This window comes from Bombina bombina, chromosome 1 (genome assembly GCF_027579735.1).
Source record: "Bombina bombina isolate aBomBom1 chromosome 1, aBomBom1.pri, whole genome shotgun sequence".
Taxonomy (NCBI): Eukaryota; Metazoa; Chordata; class Amphibia; order Anura; family Bombinatoridae; genus Bombina; species Bombina bombina.
The window spans coordinates 545,420,437-545,443,877 of record NC_069499.1 but is presented as its reverse complement, the minus strand read 5'-3'; the positions used below and the strand labels follow the sequence as shown (position 1 = coordinate 545,443,877).

At 38.9% G+C, this 23,441-nt stretch overlaps 1 protein-coding gene across 1 annotated transcript in view; it reads right to left on the bottom strand.

The window, feature by feature from the left end:
• The window catches only part of ICA1L (islet cell autoantigen 1 like), a 129,351-nt gene that overhangs the window by 16,950 nt on the left and 88,960 nt on the right, over positions 1–23,441 (bottom strand). The window contains exon 10 of the mRNA XM_053713267.1: positions 1,411–1,641. Within this exon, the coding sequence (XP_053569242.1) occupies positions 1,411–1,641 (231 nt within the window). The remainder of the gene's footprint in view (positions 1–1,410; positions 1,642–23,441) is intronic.

Here is a 23,441-nt window from a genome sequence, read left to right as displayed (position 1 = left end):
TGTGCGCATGTAGCAAACTATTGCCTGCAATTTCTCTCTTGTTAAGGGTACTGCTCTCAATACTAAATCAAGGAACACGATCTCAGACTTGTGCAGCAATGGGTGAACTCTAAACCCTTATCATTAGAGTTCAAATAATCCATGAACCTGTGAATGGTCAGTTCATCCCCATGCCAGACAAGTAAGAGATCGTCAATGAATTTCCTATAGAATTGAATATGCTCAATGAAGGGATTTCCATCCGCAAAGACGTGGAATAGCTCCCACCAACCCATAAACAGGTTGGCATAGGAGGGGGCAAACTTAGCCCCCATAGCTGTTCCACGTCTTTGCAGATAGAAATCACCCTCAAACATAAAAAAAATATGGCTCAAATGGAATTCAACCACATGGACAATGTATGTTTCAAAATTTTCCTTCAGATCTGTATAGATATTGAGAAAGAAAGCAATCGCCTCAAGTCCTTTACAATGCGGTATTGCTGAATAAAGGGACACAACGTCTATAGTCAGCCATACAAATCCTGGCTGCCATTTCAGATCCTCAGTTAATCTCAGGACATGAGAGGTATTCCTGATATAACTAGGAAGTTTGTTAACAAGCGGCTGCAGATCCATATCGAGCCATTCAGAAACCGGCTCAAGTAATGAACCGATACCCACCACAATCGGACGGCCTTTGACATCTTGTAAACCTTTGTACACTTTGGGAAGATGGTGGAAAATAGGCAAAATAGGGTCACTTACATTCAGGACCATAGCGGTTTTTCTGTTCATGATGCCTATTTCCACACCATCGTCCAAAAGTGACATTAACTCTTTTTGGAATCTAGCAGTTGGATTATTGCTAAGACTGATATACACATTAGAGTCATCTAGCTGACGACGTGCTTCAGATATGTAGGAGCTCCTGTCCATAACCACTATACTGCCACCTTTATCTGAATTGCGTATTACAATTAGTCTATTCGATTGAAGAGACTTAATAGCCTGTTTCTCCTTATGTGTAAGATTTGATTTAACATCTGATTTCTCATGTGAAAGTGCATTCAAGTCTTCAAGCACTCTCTTATGAAAAAGTTCTAGTTGTTTGCCTCTAGACTGAATAGGATAAAAACTAGATTTGCTTTTGATAGTTAAACCTCCCTCCTATATATACACACATACATACAGTATATATATATATATGTGTGTATGTATAAATATATTTATTTTTAATAATTTTTTTAAGATGGTTTTACTTTTGCACTCTGATGGAGGCTTATATTTTAAGGTCTAAATTAAAAGTTTGCCAATAGAGTTTGGAAATATTTCATAGTTATTAAATTCTGTGTGTGTGTGTGTTTTTTTTTTTTAAATACTCTTTTTTACTAGTGCATGTTTAGTGTGGTTTTCTTTCTGCTGGACCTACCTCCATGAAGACCCAGGTCAAGTAGCTGTGAGGGAAGGAATCCTGCCAAATTCTCAGATTCCAGTGACGTTTTGTCATATACTTCTGAAGTGGGTCTTGAAACTGCATCTCCATAGAGGTTCTGCTCATCCCATGAAAAATCAGAGAGTACTGGGGTGTGCAAACTAAGGAACGAAAACTCCTGTGCAAAATCATCTCCCACTGTGCTGTCCAGTAAAAGATCTTTTGATGCTGGAACATAAATGTGTGAAATTAGCTTTTATTATATTTCAGATACACATAATAACAAACAGAATAAAGAACATGTTCATATATCAATGTCATAAAAACTGTAAAATGTAAATGTCGTTAAAAGAACATCAACAAACAGCTTCCTCCGTACTCAGTCTAAGAGTCATAGGTCGTATAAAAAAAAATAAAAAAAATACATTTTATTGAAAGTCCATAAATAATAGGATTTGATAATTGGCAGAGATTTGAATTAAACCACAAATATAATTTTAGATAGATGTAGAAAAAAAAAAGAGATACACAAGATTATGGTCTCAAAACAGGTAAAAAAAAAAATGACATGCAAGACAGAAAAGAGAAAGTATTATGTTAAAAAACAAAAGCAAAATGATTTGAAAGTCCAGGAAATTTAGAGAGATCCGCATTCAGATAATAGGGAATAAACATGCTTATCCAAAACTAGTAAGTCCCTCTCCAGGATAGATCTCTTTTGGTGTAAGAAAATCAGATTAATCGAGTTCAAGAGACTAGCATTGAATTAGTTACAATCTCAGATTATGCCCCTATAGTATTATCTCTAAATCCTTCAGGCACTGGATGTCTTGGCTGTGTGCATGGCATTATGAAATCTGAAGACTAACAAAATATTCTGGTGTGCAATGTAGGGCCCAGTGTCAGAAAGTTGGGTCTCCGTCAGAGGTCATGGGTCTTACAACAGGACAATGACCCAAAGCACACGTCAAAAAGTGCTGAGAAATGGTTTAAGACAAAGCAATGGAGAGTACTGAACTGGCCAGCAATGAGTCCAGATCTCAATCCCATAGAGCACCTGTGGAGAGATCTCAAAACAGCAGTTGGTAAAAGGAACCCTTCCAATCTGAGAGACCTGGAGCAGTTGGCAAAAGAAGAGTGGTCCAAAATTCCAGTAGAGAGGTGTAAGAAACTCATTGATGGTTATAGGAAGTGATTGATTTCAGTTATTTTTCCAAGGGGTGTGCTACCAAATATTAAATTGAGGGTGCCAATAATCTTGTCCAATCCATTTTTGGAGTTTTGTATGGAATGTGTCAGATTTGGCTTTTTTTTCTCCACTTTTTTTGTGTCATACCAATACCAATACAAACAAAATAAATAAACACGAGAATGCCTAAACATTTGTAATAGCAACAATTTTCTGGGCGAAGTGGTGCATTATCTGACAGATATATATATATATATATATATATATATATTTATTCACAACCAAATAAACGTCAGATGTTAAAAAACTCATTAGAAAGGAAGGATGTAAGAAAGTAATATTACAAAATTTGGACTTCAGCCATTAGTTGACAAGGGAGTTGTTTGGCTTTCCTCATTGATGCCACAGGCTTATATCCAGATGAACATACTGTAGATCCTTATGATATACCCATGATAACATATAGCCACTATAGCGGTGTTATCCTCTGGTAAAGGTGTTGTTTATCTGAGGTTTAACTGTGCTATATACACCTGTAATATAAGAATGTGTTGCATGCTTTGATTTATTACGCATTTACTGCATAGATCCTCATTTTGATTACCAAGATGACAGATTCCTACAGTATGTGGGGTCACCCTCTGGAAGAGTTGTTGCAGTTGCTGTAAGCTTTTTGTTTATCTTTTGTTTTGTATGCTGTCAATGTGTACTGGGATTTACCCCTGGTGGCACTTGTGAGGAGATATGTATATTTGACACAATTAAATAAATATGTTAACTGACTATTTTGTGACATGAATTTAAAATATGATATGAAGTGCTGAAATCTTTTTCTGTTTTGAAAGTATATAATATTATTTACTTACATCCTTCCTTCCTAATGATGAGGGGGGTTTTTAGATTTAAATGGTCTGCACAATTTACATATTGGATTTTCAGATACTTTATTTCCTTCTCCCCAATTTTTGATATATTTTTTAAACATCAGATGTATATAGAAATATGTATTTAAGAATAAATAGAATATAATATTCTATGTGAAGAACATTGGAATGTGAAACATTCATATTTCATGTCGGGTTTGCGCCCTTGAGAAAATGTGATCGGGTTTGAGTGCGAGTATGGGTTGTTTTTTTTCTACTTTTCCCACTCTATCCTTTTAGGGAATAAGTTAACACGGTTGCGATATTCAAACTTTTACTTTCAACTTGTAATCCGCACACTACCGGACACACACAAAAAGCCGCAGTCTATCGAACTTAACACACGAGCGGGAGAGCAAATTACCACTTCACTCGTAATGTATCCCTTAATAGGAAGGAAGAGACTGTTGGAAGAAAATAAAATCACAATTATATAGTTATTTAATAAAATAAGCTAGCAGGGGCACCTTTAGCATTTACAGGGCCCTGGGCAATACAAAAATCTTTGGGGCCCCCAGTCCAGTTTGTGTGTGTGTGTGTGTGTGTGTGTGTGTGTATATATATATATATATATATATATACACATACACACATACAAATATATATATATATATATACATACATACACACACTGTATATAATACATAGACCATACAAATATATAAATATAGATAGATTAGACAAATCCAATAATCTGACCAGTGTGCTGGACCCAGGGGCTTAAGGGGGTTGCAGTTGCGATGAACCCCTCCTCCTGGGGGGCCTGCGCAGAGATGCTGTGCACAGCATTAGAATGAGGTTGTCTTGCAGCATGCATAATGTTGTATATGACTATTTCCTTTTACACCGCACAAAACTGTACTAAGTGCTAGGGTTTGTACAGAAAATCGTATTGCCTGTTGTCCTGTGATAAAAAGAACCAGTGGAGGTTTAGTTCCTGTGCGCTTCAAGTCATAACACAGGAAGACTTGCTCTGCAACCGGACCCTGGAATTCTACCACTGCACCCGCACTTCCCTGTTCTGCGGTAATAATTGGTTCCCTCTTCCCCTTCTAAAGTGGTCTCGTTTCCTAACCAATATCCCTGTTGGGGATCTTTCACTTGGCATGTCGCCTTCCCTGCACAACCTGACAAGCGTGAGAAAAGCTGCACAGTTTGTATATTTTTAAGACATTCCTGATTGATTAAATTGTCACATAAGCTTTGATATGTTAAAAATTCAAACTGAATTGCAGTGAGGGATATGGGCATTTAAATTTTAGTGAGAATGTTTCTGTGTATCTATGAAGAGGGGGGCCCTTCATGGATTCTTGCAGTGGTGCCCTGAGGTTTCTAGTTATGCTTCTAGCTGAACCTTACCAGGTAGGCAGAAAAGTTCTCCCCAAGTACCTGGAAGAAGAGAATCTGGAGGAGGAGGTATAACGGACTGGGGACAAGAGGGGACACGTAAAAGTGTGACGATATGAAGTGCACAAGCATGGACCATCTCATTGTGAGGGCACAATCCCTCCTTTCTCCTGGATCACATGCATCTCTTATCCTTGGCCAAAGGAGGACCAGAGTGCTCCACCCCTCTATGTTCTGTTCAGCCCCCATCAAAAGCAGCAGGTGGGGCTTAGCTGGAGTTGCACATTGCACTTTTTTCTCAGTAACCCTTTGGCTTCTGTAGTCTGCTGAAAGTGATTTGCAATTGGCAGATTTGCCTAGCCTGACTGCAAGGGGCCCCCCAAAGCGCAGGACCGGGGCTCCACACACTCTGCCCAAAGGGCGGGCCCGTAAGTTAGTGTCTATTTGTACATTGAGATATTGTGGGTTTCTGGTATCCAGATGAAAAATCCAGAACACTTTACTTTTATCGAGAGTCTCTCTCTATTACCCCCTCTGGTTGGTTTAGATATGAATTCAATCCCTTGTATTTGTAACAAACTTGTATCAGAATTGTTATTTCTAAAATGCCTATCAACCGGGGTTTGTTTGTTTTGTCTTCAACAGTCTCTCCCTTTAGTGATTTCTCTTTCTTAATAATAGACGATAAAGGAAGATTAAAATAAAAAAGAAAGTAATAAGAAAGAGATGTAATATGCTGGATATTTATGGTTTTGTATATTTAAGAAAGGTTTATACCCTTTAACATTTTCATGTGTGTTAGGTATAAAAGGGTTAATTGAGTGTAATGTCAGAGAGCTGATAAACAAAGTTGGGGAGCGCTCGAAAGGTGTACAGTGACACCTTTACCCTTTGCCTATGGCAGTGTACCTGTTTTTATATTGGATCCTATGTTTTTAATGGACTTTCAATAAAATTATTTTTTTTATAATTGGGACTTCCGACTCCTGGACTGAGTATGGAGGCAGTTGTGTATGGTTTCAGTGTACTCCACTTCAACGGAGGTGGTTCTCAAGGCGCTAGTATAGTGGTGGGCCTCCTCATTGTGCCGACACTGAAGAATGCCTGAGGGGGAAAGAGAAGAAAACCAAGCACCTGGTCTTTAATTACTCTTTTAAAGGAACATCAGATGGATTTGTTTCACTATGCTGAACCACAAATTTACACGGTGGAAAAATTATTTCACTAATAAAAACAAAATGTATGCTTACCTGATAAATGTATTTATTTCCGGATATGGAGAGTCCACGGCGTCATTCAAATTACTAGTGGGGAATATCACTCCTGGCCAGCAGGAGGCGGCAAAGAGCACCACAGCAAATCTGTTAAGTGTCACTCCCCTACCCATAATCCCCAGTCATTTGACAGAAGGGAAATGGAAAAAGGAATAACACAAAGGTGTAGAGGTGCCTGAAACTCAGTCAAAAATAACTGTCTTAATTAAGGGTGGGGTTCTGGACTCTCCATATCCAGAAAGAAAGAAATTTATCAGGTAAGCATACATTTTGTTTTCTTTCCTAAGATATGGAGAGTACACAATGTCATTCAAATTACTAGTGGGAACCAATACCCAAGCTAGAGGACACAGAATGAATAGGGAGGGAGAACAAGACAGGCAGAACTAAACAGAAGGCACCACTGCTTGAAGAACCTTTCTCCCAAAAGAGGCCTCAGCCGAGGCAAAAGTATCAAATTTGGAAAAAGTATGTAGAGTGGACCAAGTTGCAGCCTTTCAAATCTGTTCCACAGAAGCTTCATTTTTAAAAGCCCAAGAAGAGGAGACAGCCCTTGTGGAATGAGCTGTAATTCTCTCAGGAGGCTGCCGACCAGCAGTCTCATAAGCAAAACGAATTATACTTCTCAACCAGAGGGAAAGAGAAGTAGCAGTAGCCTTCTGACCCTTACGCTTTCCAGAGAAACAAACAAACAGGGCAGAAGACTGGCGAAAATACTTAGTTGTCTGAAGGTAGAATTTTAGAGCATGCACCACATCCAAGTTGTGCAACAGACGTTCCTTATGAGAAGAAGTATTAGGACAGAAAGAAGGAACAACAATTTCCTGATTAATATTTCTATCCAAAACCACTTTCAGAAGAAAACCCAATTTAGTACGAAGAACCACCTCATCTGCATGAAAGATAAGGTAAGGCAAATCACACTCCAAAGCCAAGAGTTCTGAAACTCTCAGAGCAGAAGAGATAGCAATAAGAAACAAAACTTTCCAAGATAACAACTTAATATCTATAGAATGCATAGGCTCAAATGGAGACTGCTGCAAAACTTTAAGAACAAGGTTAAGGTTCCAGGGAGGAGCAACAGGTTTAAACACAGGCCTGATTCTGACCAGGGCCTGACAAAAAGATTGAACATCTGCCAGACGCTTATGTAAAAGAATAGATAAAGCAGAAATCTGAACTTTCAGAGAACAGACTGACAACCCTTTCTCCAGACCTTCCTGGAGAAAGGACAGAATCCTAGGAATCCTGACCCTACTCCAAGAGTAGCCTTTGGATTCACACCAATAAAGGTATTTACGCCATACCTTATTGTAAATTTTTTGAGTAACATGCTTGCGAGCCTGTAGCATGATCTCAATGACCGACTCAGAAAACCCATGCTTAGCCAGATCTAAGCGTTCAATCTCCAAGCAGTCAACTTCAGAGAAACGAGATTTGGATGGAGGAATGGACCCCGAGTTAGGTCCTTCCTCAGAGGCAACCTCCAAGGTGGAAGAGATGACATCATCACTAGGTCTTCACACCAGATCCTGCAAGGCCATGCAGGAGCTTTAAGAATTACTGACGCTCTCTCCTGTTTGATACGAGCAATGACTCATGGAAGGAGGACAAAAGGAGGAAACAGATATGCTAGACGGAAATCCCAAGGAACCGCTAGAGAATCTATCACAGCGGCCTGCAGATCTTTTGACCTTGAACTGTACCTTGGAAACTTGGCGTTCTGCCGAGACGCCATTAGATCCAACTCCGGCACCCCCCACTTGCACTTGAGGGTTAACCTGGAGAACACCCCAGGATGGAGAGCCCACTCCCCGGGATGAAATGTCTGTCTGCTCAGGAATTCCGCTTTCCAGTTGTCCACTCCTGGAATCTGGATGGCAGATAGACAACAATTGTGAGCTTCCGCCCACTGAATAAACCGTGCCACCTCCATCATGGCTAAGGAACACAGAGTTCCTCCCTGGTGGCTCCCTGGTGGTTGATGTAAGCCATTGAGGTGACGTTGTCCGATTGGAACCTGATAAACCGGGCTAAAGACAATTGAGGCCAAGCCATCAGAGCATTGTAAATTGCTCTCAACTCCAAAATGTTTATGGGGAGAGCAGACTCCTCCTGAGTCCATAGTCCCTGCACCTTTAACAAGTTCCAGACTGCTCCCCAGCCTAGCAGGCTGGCATCTGTGGTCACAATCAACCAGGAAGGTCTCCGGAAGCATGTGCCCTTCGACTGATGGTCCTGAGAAAGACAAGTGACTCTCAGGAGAGAGTCACTTGTCGATGGGTCTAGATCTATCCTCTGAGACAGATCCGAATGGTCTCCATTCCATTGTCTGAGCATGCATAATTGCAGAGCTCTCAAATGGAATCGAGCAAAGGGAATGATGTCCATGGAAGAGACAATCAGATCAATTACCTCCATGCATTGAGCCACTGATGGCTGGACAATAGACTATAGTGAGAGGTAAGAGAAGAGTATTTTGGATTTTCTGACCTCCATCAGAAAATGTTTCATATATAGGGAATTTATTATGGCCCCTAAGAAAACCACCCTTGTAGCTGTAACAAGGGAACTCTTTCCCAGATTCACTTTCCATCCGTGGGAACGTAGAAAAGACAACAAGATCTCTGCATGATAGTTTGCTTGTTGAAAAGATGGTGCCTGAACCAATATGTCCTCCAGGTAGGGTGCCACTGCAATTCCCAGAGACCTGATCACTGCCAAAAGAGCCCCCAGAACCTTTGAGAAAATTCTGGGAGCTGTGGCAAGGCCAAACGGAAGAGCCACAAACTGAAAGTGTTTGTCTAGAAAGGCAAATCTCAGGAACTTGTGATGATCCCTGTGGATGAAAACATGAATATACACATCCTTCAGGTCTATGGTCATCATGAACTGACCCTCCTGAACCAATGGAAGAATGGAACAAACGGTTTCCATTTTGAAGGATGGTACCCTGAGAAACTGTTGAGACACTTTTGGTCTAAAACGGGTCAAAAAGATCACTCTTTTTTGGGAAAAACTAACAGATTTGAAAATAATCCTAGACCCTGTTCCCTTACTGGAACAATGACTCCCAAGGAGGAAAGGTCCTGAACGCAGTTCTAGAATGCCTCTCTTTTCTGGTCTGCAGATAATCTTGAGAGATGGAATCTGTCCCTGGAAGGAAAAGTTTTGAATTCTATTTTGTAACCCTGAGATACCAAGTCCACAGCCCAAGGATCTGGGACATCTCATATCAATGCTTGACAAAACAGGGAAAGTCTGCCCCCCACTTAATCCGATCCTGGACCGGGGACCAACCCTTCATGCTGACTTGGACTCTTGTGGTAGAAAAGACCCTTTTCCACCTGTAATATCAGAAATTATTTCTGCCAGACCAGGTCCAAACAAGGATTTACCATTGTAAGGAAGCGCCAGAAGCTTGGACTTGGAGGCAACATCAGCTGACTAAGATTTTAGCCACAAACCATGTTAGCATCAGAAATAAAGGAATTGGCTAGTTTGAGAGCCTTAATCCTATCTTGGATCTCCTCTTATGGAGTCTCTACTAAAATTGATTCAGACAAGGCATCGCACCAATAAGATGCAGCACTTGCTACTGTGGCAATACAGACTGCAGGTTGCCATTGAAGACCTTGATGAACATACATCTTTTTCAAATAAGCCTCCAGCTTCTTGTCCATGGAATCCTTAAAGGAGCAGCTATCCTCTATAGGGATTGTAGTTCTCTTAGCCAGCGTAGAAATAGCCCCTTCTACTTTAGGCACCATGCACCATGATTCTTTAATGGAGTCAGCAACAGGAAAACTCTTTAAAAATGGGAAGAAAGGTATCCCTGGCTTCTCGCATTCCTGTGAAATAATCTCTGTCACACGGTCTGGAACAATAAACACTTAGAACATCATAGTATTTGTTAAGTTTATTAGATTGTTTAGGGTTGACGACAGAAGAGTCAGAGTTGTCCAAAGTAGCCAATACCTCCTTTAACAGTACACGAAGGTGTTCAAGCTTAAATCTGAAGTTCACTTCTTCAGTATCAGATGAAGGGATTATACTGTCCGAATTTGAGATTTCACCCTCTGAGGCTACCGACGTAGCCTCCTTATCAGACTTATGAGGGAGGGCAACCTGCATAGCAGTAGGTGGAACAGAAGCCTTACTATCTGAATGTCTAAATTTCCTCTTGTGTTTACCCAGTATAGGAAAAGCATATAATGCAGCAGATACTGCAGAAGATACCTGTGCAGCAAAATCTGCAGGCAAATAATCTCCTCCAGGAGGCTGAGAGGAACTGCAGGGCACTGTATGTGACGCCATTGAGGCTTAGGACGTTTGAGGAGAAAGCTGTAGCATTGCCTGAACAACATCATCCTGAGAGACATTAGTCTCAGAAACAAAAAAATGTATTTACATTTTAAAGTCTTTTTTTAAGCATGAGGAACAAAATTGCATAGGTAACACAATTTGGCCCTCAAGACACAATAGACATTTGTCCATAGGAACAGACTCCTACTCCATGATCAGAATTCTCACAGAAATGACACAAAAAATAAAACTATTAAAATTGTACTGTCACTTTAAATATATACAGAGCTATATAGCGCTCAAAAAAACGTACCCCAAAATAGCAACCTCTACACCTCAGCAGACTGAGGTGCTCCTACCTTCCTTCCGGAGAACAAAACAACTTTGAGGGAATAAATTATCTGGCTCCTAACAGACACTACTAGCCCAGCCGACACTGCTCCGATCTAAGAGCGGAAAAGAGAGAGCTAAAATAGAAACTGTACAACAGAGTGAAAGTGCGGGTTTCAGAGACGAGTCAAACATAACAGTGAACTGTAATACAGTCCTGAATTTGCCTATCTTCCAGTCACTTTTGCTAATAAAATGAAAACACAAGATGCAATTACATTAGCTCTCAACACTTTTGCCACATACTTAGAACAAAATTGAATAAATAAAGAGCCATAGGATTAAGAATTAATGCCTTCATACCCACAAAGCAGATAAAACTTAAGTCTCTCACATACATGTGCCTGCCCACTGCCAAATAAAATCCTTTACTAAGGATTTACTATGTCCCAAATAAGGTAATGCAGAGAAATTCTTTAAAGTGCAAGTCTCCATACCTAGAAGACAAAAGCACTTACCTGCAATTCCAGCTGTCCGGCAGGTAGACAGCTCACAAGGGGTGAAAGAACACATCCTTATTACAGAGACCTGTAGAAAAAGAAAGAACAGAGTAACCAAATCTGGCTTTCTATATCATGGGCAGCAAACATGTTAGAAAGTTGTGAGGTAGTCCTTGCTTGGTTATTTAACTGCTTAAAAGCCACCACTACTCTACTGAAGAGATTGACGTGGACACAGTTAGACGCAAAATCTTGCTTGTGGGAAAAAAAGAATCACATTTTTCTTCAGACACCAAACTTCACCTCCTTCATTGACAGAGGCAAAGAGAATGACTGGGGATTATGGGTAGGGGAGTGACACTTAACAGCTTTGCTGTGGTGCTCTTTGCCTCCTGCTTGCCAGGAGTGATATTCCCCACTAGTAATTGGAATGACTCTCCATATCTTGGGAAAGAAAAGTAATTATTCAGGTTTATTTACAGAAATAAAACCAACATGCATATATTTTTTGTAAATACAAACTCGTCATGGAGCCTAGTTTAATTGTTCAGTCAAAAATAAGATTTATACAAAAAGATTCTATTTCTTTGACCAAACAGGCTCAGAATGGTTGTACTTGAGTCTTAAAAGTCACTACCTTGGCGGGGCTAATCTCAATACTCTAAACAACATAATTTATGTAAGAACTTACCTGATAAATTAATTTCTTTCATATTAGCAAGAGTCCATGAGCTAGTGACGTATGGGATATACATTCCTACCAGGAGGGGCAAAGTTTCCCAAACCTTAAAATGCCTATGAATACACCCCTCACCACACCCACAATTCAGTTTAACGAATAGCCAAGAAGTGGGGTGATAAGAAAAAAGTGCGAAAGCATATAAAATAAGGAATTGGAATAATTGTGCTTTATACAAAAAAATCATAACCACCACAAAAAAGGGCGGGCCTCATGGACTCTTGCTAATATGAAAGAAATGAATTTATCAGGTAAGTTCTTACATAAATTATGTTTTCTTTCATGTAATTAGCAAGAGTCCATGAGCTAGTGACGTATGGAATAATGACTACCCAAGATGTGGATCTTTCCACACAAGAGTCACTAGAGAGGGAGGGATAAAATAAAGACAGCCAATTCCTGCTGAAAATAATCCACACCCAAAATAAAGTTTAATGAAAAACATAAGCAGAAGATTCAAACTGAAACCACTGCCTGAAGTACTTTTCTACCAAAAACTGTTCAGAAGAAGAAAACACATCAAAATGGTAGAATTGAAAAAGTATGCAAAGAGGACCAAGTTGCTGCTTTGCAAATCTGATCAATCGAAGCTTCATTCCTAAACGCCCAGGAAGCAGAAACTGACCTAGTAGAATGAACTGTAATCCTTCGAGGCGGAATTTTACCCGACTCGACATAGGCATGATGAAATAAAGATTTCAACCAAGATGCCAAAGAAATGGCAGAAGCTTTCTGGCCTTTTCTAGAACCGGAAAAGATGACAAATAGACTAGAAGTCTTTCGGAAAGACTTAGTAGCTTAAACATAATAATACAAAGCTCTAACAGCATCCAAAGAATGCAATGATTTCTCCTTAGAATTCATAGGATTAGGACATAATGAAGGAACCACAATTTCTCTACTAAGGTTTGTTAGAATTCACAACCTTAGGTAAAAAATTCAAAAGAAGTTCGCAGTACCGCCTTATCCTGATGAAAAATCAGAAAAGGAGACTCACAAGAAAGAGCAGATAATTCAGAGACTCTTCTGGCAGAAGAGATGGCCAAAAGAAACAAAACTTTCCAAGAAAGTAATATAACGACCAAAGAATGCATGGGTTCAAAAGGAGGAGCTTGAAAAGCCCCCAGAACCAAATTCAAACTCCAAGGAGGAGAAATTGACTGAATGACAGGTTTTATACGAACCAAAGCTTGTACAAAACAATGAAATATCAGGAAGATTAGCAATCCTTCTGTGAAAAAAAGAACAGAAAGAGCAGAGATTTGTCCTTTCAAGGAACTTGCGGACAAACCTTTATCTAAACCATCCTGAAGAAACTGAAAAATTCTCGGTATTCAAAAAGAATGCCAGGAAAAAATGATGAGAAAGACACTAAGAAATATAAGTCTTCCAGACTCTATAATATATCTCTCTAGATACAGATTTACGAGCCTGTCACATAGTATTTAATCACAGAGTCAGAGAAACCTTCTTTGACCAAGAATCAAGCGTTCAAACTCCATACCTTAAAATTTAAGGATTTGAGATCCTGATGGAAAAAAGGACCTTGCGACAGAAAGTCTGGTCTTAACGGAAGAGTCCACAGCTGGCAAGAGGCCATCCGGACAAGATCCGCATACCAAAACCTGTGAGGCCATGCTGGAGCTACCAGCAGGTGGAGAATACTCTTGGAAGAAGAACTAGAGGCGGAAAGATATAGGCAGGATGATACTTCCAAGGAAGTGATAATGTATCCACTGCTTCCGCCCGAGGATCCCGGGATCTGGACAGATACCAGGAAAGTTTCTTGTTTAGATGAGAAGCCATCAGATCTATTTCTGGGAGTTCCCACATTTGAACAATCTGAAGAAATACCTCTGGGTGAAGAGACCATTCGCCCGGATGCAACGTTTGGCGACTGAGATAATCCGCTTCCCAATTGTCTATACCTGGGATATGAACCGCAGAGATTAGACAGGAGCTGGATTCCGCCCAAACCAAAATTCGAGATACTTCTTTCATAGCCAGAGGACTGTGAGTCCCTCCTTGATGATTGATGTATGCCACAGCTGTGACATTGTCTATCTGAAAACAAATGAACAACTCTCTCTTCAGAAGAGGCCAAGACTGAAGAGCTCTGAAAATTGCACGGAGTTCAAAAATATTGATCGGTAATCTCACCTCCTGAGATTCCCAAACCCCTTGTGCCGTCAGAGACCCCCACACAGCTCCCCAACCTGTAAGACTTGCATCTGTTGAGATATAGTCTAGGTCGGAAGAACAAAGAAGCCCCCTGAACTAAACGATGGTGAACTGTCCACCATGTCAGAGAGTGTCGTATAATCGGTTTAAAGATATTAATTGAGATATCTTTGTGTAATCCCTGCACCACTGGTTCAGCATACAGAGCTGAAGAGGTCGCATGTGAAAACGAGCAAAGGAGATCGCATCCAATGCGGCAGTCCTAAGACCTAAAAATTTCCATGCATAAGGCTACCAAAGGGAATGATTGTGACTGAAGGTTTTGACAAGCTGATAACAATGTTAAACTTCTCTTATCTGACAAGGACAGAGTCATAGACACTGAATCTATCTGGAAACCTAAAAAGGTTACCCTTGTCTGAGGAAACAATGAACTGAATGGTAAATTGATCCTCCAACCATGATCTTGAAGAAACAACACAAGTCGATTCGTATGAGATTCTGCGAAAATGTGAAGACTGAGCAAGTACCAAGATATCGTCCAAATAAGGAAATACCAAAACCCTGTTCTCTGATTACAGACAGAAGGGCACCGAGAACCTTTGAAAAAAATTCTTGGAGCTGACGCTAGGCCAAACGGTAGAGCCACAAAACTGGTAATGCTTGTCTAAAAAGAGAATCTCAGAAACTAAAAGTGATCTGGATGAATCGGAATATGCAGATATGCATCCTGTAAATCTATTGTAGACATATAATGCCCTTGCTAAACAAAAGGCAGGATAGTCCTACAGTTACCATCTTGAATGTTGGTATCCTTACATAACGATTCAATAGATAGATCCGGAACTGGTCTGAAGGAATTGACCTTCTTTGGTACAATGAAGAGATTTGAATAAAACCCCAGCCCCTGTTCCAGAACTGGAACTGGCATAATTACTCCAGCCAACTCTAGATCTGAAACACATTTCAGAAATGCTTGAGCTTTCACTGGATTTACTGGGACACGGGAAAGAAAAAATCTCTTTGCAGGAGGTCTCATCTTGAAACCAATTCTGTACCCTTCTGAAACAATGTTCTGAATCCAAAGATTGTGAACAGAATTGATCCAAATTTCTTTGAAAAAAACGTAACCTGCCCCCTACCAGCTGAGCTGTGTTTACTGGGACACGGGAAAGAAAAAAAAAAATCTCTTTGCAGGAGGCCTTAACTTGAAGCCAATTCTGTACCTTTCTGAAACAATGTTCTGAAACCAGAGATTGTTGTACAAAGCCGCGGAAAAGGCAAATACTGACAGCAGGTAGTGGTTTTGACACTGTACATTCTAGCTGGCTAGAGGACCTAGTGTACTAATAATCCCCTGTGAGGAACGAGAATTTGTTTCTGCCACCAAGTAGATAGCTTAGTCACTAATGAAACCTGAACCCAAATGACAATATTCCATTCTCCCAATATTCACATGCATTATTACCTTAAAATGTAACTGAGCAGAGTGCCACCTACTAGTAAATCTCACTGATACCAGAAAGTTCGGCTTTGGCCTTTACCCTATATATTTCATGATAACTGTATAACATAGCTTTAATGTTGTTCTATTACACCTATGTATCTGTTATTTATCTTATTTAGGACCCAAGAGTGGACTGAACAAATATATTACTTGGGTTAAAAAAAAAAAAAGGAAATTTGCTTTAAAAAAATGTACAAATATGCTTTTATTCAGAACATTGTCTGTATATTCATTTAGAGTATGTTTCTTGTACATATGTATATAATTTTTTTATTATGGATTTGCACAAAACAATAAGAAGATTAAAATACAAAATAAAATATATATATATTAGTAATTTAAATACTAAAAAAAATAAAGGATAAAACACATAATACAACCCAAACGTCTGATATCTCACACTGCAGATAGAACCACAAACAGTTAATAAGTCAATAACTTAAGACAGCCGAAATAAACAAACCATATTCTGAAACTCCTAAGGAAAACTAGATGCTTAAAGACAGTTACATTCTTTCCAGAGACTAGAAGAACAGCAAAACAACTGAACAAAAAACTATTCTCCATTAAAGCAGAAACATTAAAGTAAGCTGATAACTAAACCACATCAATGCCATCCTGGAGAATTTCTAGGAACTGTAAAATAGACAGCCAAAATTACCACCACCACCACAATTTAAATTTTTAAAAAAAAAACAACAACAAAAACACAACAACCTGGCAACAAAATAACCTTATTTAAAAAACTATAAAATAATATCTTACATATTTCTTTTAAAACCAAGAAAACATAATTTATGTAAGAACTTACCTGATAAATTCATTTCTTTCATATTGGCAACAGTCCATGAGCTAGTGACGTATGGGATATACATTCCTACCAGGAGGGGCAAAGTTTCCCAAACCTCAAAATGTCTATAAATACACCCCTCATCACACCCACAATTCAGTTTTAACGAATAGCCAAGTAGTGGGGTGATAGAAAAAAGGAGTAAAAAGCATCAAAAAAGGAATTGGAAATATAATTGTGCTTTATAAAAAAAAACATAACAACAATAAAAAGGGTGGGTCTGATGGACTCTTGCCAATATGAAAGAAATTAATTTATCAGATAAGTTCTTACATAAATTATGTTTTATTTTATGTAATTGGCAAGAGTCCATGAGCTAGTGACGTATGGGATAGAAATACCCAAGATGTGGAACTCCACACAAGAGTCACTACAGAGGGAGGGATAAAATAAAAACAGCCATTTTCCGCTGGAAAAAAAAAAGTCCACAACCAAAAAAGTTTTTCTCATAAATGAAAGATAAAAATTAAAACATAAGCAGAGGAATCAAACTGAAACAGCTGCTTAAGAACTTTTCTACCAAAAACTGCTTCCAAAGAAGAAAATACATCAAAACGGTAGAATTTAGTAAATGTACGCAAAGCAGACCAAGTCGCTGCTTTGTAAATCTAATCAACTGAAGCTTCATTCTTAAAAGCCCACGAAGTGGAGATTGATCTAGTAGAATGAACTGTAGAATTATTATTATCATTATCATCAGGTATTTACAAAGCGCCAGCAGATTACGTAGCGCTATACAAGAAATAATGGAACATTACAGGGATGCATTAAACACAAAAACAAACAAGTACAATATTGGGGTACATTACAGTTGTAGGTGCAATAGTTGAGTTTTACAAAAGGAGAGGAATGCCCTGCCCTTGAGCACAATCAGTAGTAGTTCACTTTAAATACAAAGTGGCCTACAGGTAGAGAGGCTTTCAAGCTTACAATCTAAAGGAGAGGGAATGGACACAAAGGGGGGTAGTTATCAAGCCGTCTACTTTACCTGCCTTCGCCGGTTCAATACGCCCGCCTAAGCTCGCCTACCATCACCGCCGCGGACCTGCAAAATTTTGCCTAAGTTATCAAAAAAGCTGTCAAAAAGCTGCGCACCAAGTACGGGGCGATGAGCAGCGGACTGTGAGAGTTATCACTCTTCCGATCTCGCTGCTCTTCAGCTTTTTGACAGCTTTATTGCTAGCCTGTCACTAAGCACCCACACTAAACTACACTGTTCTACCCCCTATACCGGCGCCCCCGGAGCCCCCCGCAACTCAATAAAGTTATTAACCCCTAAACCGCCGCTCCTAGACCCCGCAGCAACTCTTAGAAATTTATTAACCCCTAAACCGCCGCTCCCGGACAGCGCCGCCACTTACATTATACCTAGTAACCCCTATCCTGCCCCCCCTATACCGCCGCCCTCTATAATAAAGTTATTAACCCCTATCCTGCTGATCCCGGACCTCGCCGCAACTAAATAAATAGTTTAACCCCTAAACCGCCGCTCCCAGACCCCGCCGCAACCTATATTAAACTTATTAACCCCTAATCTGCCCCCCCTACACCGTCGCCACCTATAATAAATTTATTAACCCCTATCCTGCCCCCCCTATACTGCCGCCCTCTATAATAAAGTTATTAACTCCTATCCTGCTGATCCCGGACCTCGCCGCAACTAAATAGTTTAACCCCTAAACCGCCGCTCCCGGACCCCGCCGCAACCTATATTAAACTTATTAACCCTATCCTGCCCCCCCTACACCGTCGCCACCTATAATAAATTTATTAACCCCTATCCTGCCCCCCACTACACCGCCGCCACTGTAATAAAATTATTAACCCCTAAACCTAAGTCTAACACTAACCCTAACACCCACTAACTTAAATATTAATTAAATAAATCTAAATAATATTTCTCTTATTAACTAAATTAATCCTATTTAAAACTAAATACTTACCTTTAAAATAAACCCTAATATAGCTACAATATAAATAATAATTATATTGTAACTATCTTAGGGTTTATTTTTATTTTACAGGCATCTTTCAATTTATTTTAACTAGGTACAATAGCTATTAAATTGGTATTAACTATTTAATAGCTACCTAGCTAAAATAAAGAGAAATTAACCTGAAAAATAAAAACTACAATTACACCTAACACTACACTATACTTTAATAAATTATTCCTATTTAAAACTAAATACTTACCTGTAAAATAAACCCTAAGATAGCTACAATGTAATTAATAATTACATTGTAGCCATTTTAGGATTTATATTTATTTTACAGGTAACTTTGTATTTATTTTAGCTAGTTAGAATAGTTAAATAGTTATTAACTATTTAATAACTACCTAGCTAAAAGAAATACAAAATTACCTGTAAAATAAATCCTAACCTAAGTTACAATTAAACCTAACACTACACTATCATTAAATTAATTAAATAAATTACCTATAAATAACTACAATTAAATACAATTAAATAAACTAACTAAAGTACAAAAAATTAAAAAAGCTAAGTTACAAAAAATAAAAAAATAAGTTACAAACATTTAAAAAATATTACAACAATTTTAAGCTACTTACACCTAATCTAAGCCCCCTAATAAAATAAAAAAATGCCCTACCCTATTCTAAATTAAAAAAGTTCAAAGCTCTTTTACCTTACCAGCCCTTAAAAGGGCCTTTTGCGGGGCATGCCCCCAAAGAATTCTGCTCTTTTGCCTGTAAAAGAAAAATACAACCCCCCCCAACATTAAAACCCACCACCGAGATACCCCTAATCTAACCCAAACCCCCTTAAATAAACCTAACACTACCCCCCTGAAGATCATCCTACCTTGAGTCGTCTTCAGCCAGCCGACCACCGATGGAACCGAAGAGGAGATCCGGAGCGGCAGAAGTCATCATCCAAGGCGCGCTGAAGAAGTCTTCCATCTGATGAAGTCATCATCCAGGCGGCGCTGAAGAAGTCTTCCATCCGGGCGATGTCATCTTCCAAGCGGCATCTTCAATCTTCTTTCTTCCGGATCCATCTTCATCCCGCCGACGCGGAACATCCTTCTTCCCAGACGGCCGACGACTGAATGAAGGTTGAATGGCTGATTGAAGCTCGCATTCTATTGGCTGTTCGGATTTATTCGGATTCAAATAAATTCGGCTGGATTCGGTTCGGAAATTCGTAATTTCGGTAAGTGTTAGGTGGTATTAGACTAGTATTATGTACTGTATATTAGGTATAACCCATAGCAGAGTGATATAACCTAATATACTGTACAATACTAGTGTAATCCATGGCCATCCAAATCTACCAAATAAATCCGAATAAAGCCGAACTAATGATGTGTCTGATCTCGACCATGGTATTCCGGCCATCTATTATGTTTCCATGGACATGTCATCCAAGATGGCGTCCCTCGAATTCCGATTGGCTGATAGGATTCTATCAGCCAATCGGAATTAAGGTAGGAAAAATCTGTTCCGATCAGCCAATAGAATGCGAGCTCAATCTGATTGGATGATCCAATCAGCCAATCGGATTGAACTTGAATCTGATTGGCTGATTCAATCAGCCAATCAGATTTTTCCTACCTTAATTCTGATTGGCTGATAGAATCCTATCAGCCAATCGGAATTCGAGGGACACCATCTTGGATGACATCCCTTAAAGGAACCTTCATTCGTCGGGAGTTGCCGGAAGAAGAGGATGGATCCGTGTCGGCTGCTTCAAGATGGTCCCGCTCCGTGCCGGATGGATGAATATAGAAGACGCCGCCTGGATGAACATGTCTACTGGTCCGGATGTCCTCTTCTTGCCGGACAGGATGAAGACTTCTGAGCCTATTCTGGACCTCTTCTTGCCGGATAGGATGAAGACTTCGGACCCTCTTCTGGACGGATCGGTGATACCCGGCGTGGTGAAGATAAGGTAGGGAGATCTTCAAGGGCTTAGTGTTAGGTTTTTTAAGGGGGGTTTGGGTTAGATTAGGTTATGTGGGTGGTGTGTTGTAATGTTGGGGGGGGTATTGTATGATTTTTTAAATGCAAAAGAGCCGATTTCTTTGGGGCATGCCCCGCAAAAGGCCCAGGTAAGGTAAAAAAGAGCTGTTAACTTTTTATTTTATAATAGGGTAGGGCATTTTTTTATTTTGGGGGGCTTTGTTATTTTTTTAGGGGGCTTAGAGTAGGTGTAATTAGTTTAAAATTCTTGTAATCTTTTTTATTTTTTTGTAATTTAGTGTTTGTTTTTTGTAATTTAGTGTTTGTTTGTTTTTGTAATTTAGTTTAGTTGATTTAATTGTAGATAATTGTAGATAGTTTAGTTAATTAATTTATTGATAGTGTAGTGTTAGGTTTAATTGTAACTTAGGTTAGGATTTATTTTACAGGTAATTTTGTAATTATTTTAACTAGGTAGCTATTAAATAGTTATTAACTATTTAATAGCTATTGTACCTAGTTAAAATAAATACAAAGTTGCCTGTAAAATAAATATAAATCCTAAAATAGCTACAATATAATTATTCGTTATATTGTAGCTATATTAGGGTTTATTTTACATGTAAGTATTTAGCTTTAAATGGGATTAATTTATTTAATAAGATTTATTTTATTTTGTTAGATTTAAATTATATTTAACTTAGGGGGGTGTTAGGGTTAGACTTAGCTTTAGGGGTTAATACATTTATTATAGTAGCGGTGAGGTCCGGTCGGCAGATTAGGGGTTAATAAGTGTAGGTAGGTAGCGGCAGATTAGGGGTTAATAAATATTATGTAGGTGTCGGCGATGTTAAGGGCAGCAGATTAGGGGTACATAGGGATAATGTAGGTTGCGGCGGTGTGCGGTCGGCAGATTAGGGGTTAAAAAATTTAATTATAGTGGCGGCGATGTGGGGGGACCTCGGTTTAGGGGTACATAGGTAGTTTATGGGTGTTAGTGTACTTTAGAGCACAGTAGTTAAGAGCTTTATGAACCAGCGTTAGCCCATAAAGCTCTTAACTCCTGACTTTTTTCTGCGGCTAGAGTTTTGTCGTTAGAGTTCTAACGGTCACTTCAGCCAAGACTCTAAATACCAGCGTTAAAAGATCCCATTGAAAAGATAGGATACGCAATTGACGTAAGGGGATCTGCGGTATGGAAAAGTCGCGGCTGGAAAGTGAGCGTTGGACCCTTTCCTGACTGACTCTAAATACCAGCGGGCGGCCAAAACCAGCGTTAAGACCCCCTAACGCTGGTTTGGACGGCTAACGCAGAACTCTAAATCTAGGCGTTTGTTTTTTTTTGTAATTTAGGATTTTGTAATAATGTTTAATTGTATATTTAAATAATTTTAGTAGGGTTAGGTTTTTTTAATATGTAATTTAGTTTATTTAATTGGTAGTTTAATTTAATTGTAGTATAATAGTTAGGGTAGGTTAATTAATAGTTTATTAATTAGTAATTAGTTTATTTTAGTTCTATAGGTAAGTTTTAATTTATTTGAAGATAGGGATGTTGCAATTTTAATTTAAAGTTAAGGAGTTGTTAGGTTTAGGAGTTAATAGCTTAATTTAGTTTTTTGCAATGTGGGGGTCTGACGGTTTAGGGGTTAATAGGTTTAGTTAGTGGTGGTGATGTGGGAGGCCAGAGGTTTAGAAATTAATAAGTTTATTTAGTGGGGGCGGTGGTGGGGAGCGGCGGAATAGGGGTTAATAACATTATGTAGGTGTCGGCGATGTTGAGGGCGGCAGATTAGGGGTGTTTAGACTCGGGTTTATGTTAGGGTGTTGGGTGTAAAAGTAACTTGTTTTCTACCATAGAAATCAATGGGGTATGCTTCATTCTCTTGCAGCATCGAACATAAGCTTTCGATGCTTTCATACTCCCATTGATTTCTATGGCATCCGCGGCTTCAAGGGTGGCGGATTGAAAACCAGGTACGATACGTCGGAATAGCCGCGAGCATACCTTTTAGAAGTTTGATAAATTGGAAAAACAAGTGTTAAATAGAGCCGAATGTGTATTCGGAACATCTGGAATGACGTAAGCATAGATCTGCGTCAGATTGAGATCACGGGATCATATGTTACGTCACAAATTTCAACATTTGCCGATATTGAGGCTTTGATAACTAGGTCGGATCAATCTCGCAACAATTACGATGTGGAATTCCGGCATATTTTCGTTTGACACTTTGATAAATAGGCCCCATAGTCTTGAGCGATCTAGAAATAAATAAACTAGCGCTAAGTCTATTGTTATTGAGAAGAGGGTCAGGCATTAATATTTATTAAAGTTATTGGTAGCTATTGGATATATTTTGGAATTTGTTTTATTGTGGCTAAATAAGAGGTTGTTTCAGGCCAGATTAATTGGCATATAAAGGTTTTTGTATTTCATATCTCTAAGTTAGGCTTATTATTGTGAAATCTCTTACAAATTATATATTAACTTATCTAGTTGTAAATTAAGCATAGTCAATTTGTAACCCATATTGTGGTATTAAGCCAAGGTTGCTGGCTAGTTACAAATTGTCCTGGTATAATCCAGGTGTGATTTTAATAAGCGATTAATTTGGAATCAAGTTTAACTTATAGAAATATTTTGTTGTTTGCGGTGTCTAAAAAGTTATAACAACTAGATAAATACATAAATATAATTCAATGTGTCTATAAAGATAACTAATCAGAACAAAGGATTAAACATACATTTTTAATAATATTGTTGCCAAATTTATAGATCTCAGTAGTGATATTTTGGAGTATACTGCAGAGACTTAATATCTTACTGAAGTGTACTGACAAAGTTCTGCTATATTAATTATAGATATCGCTGACAATAGTTTTATACTGCTATTCAGAAACCTGACAAATCAAGCAAGCCCCAAGCTACAGTCAGCAAGCTACAGTCAGCAG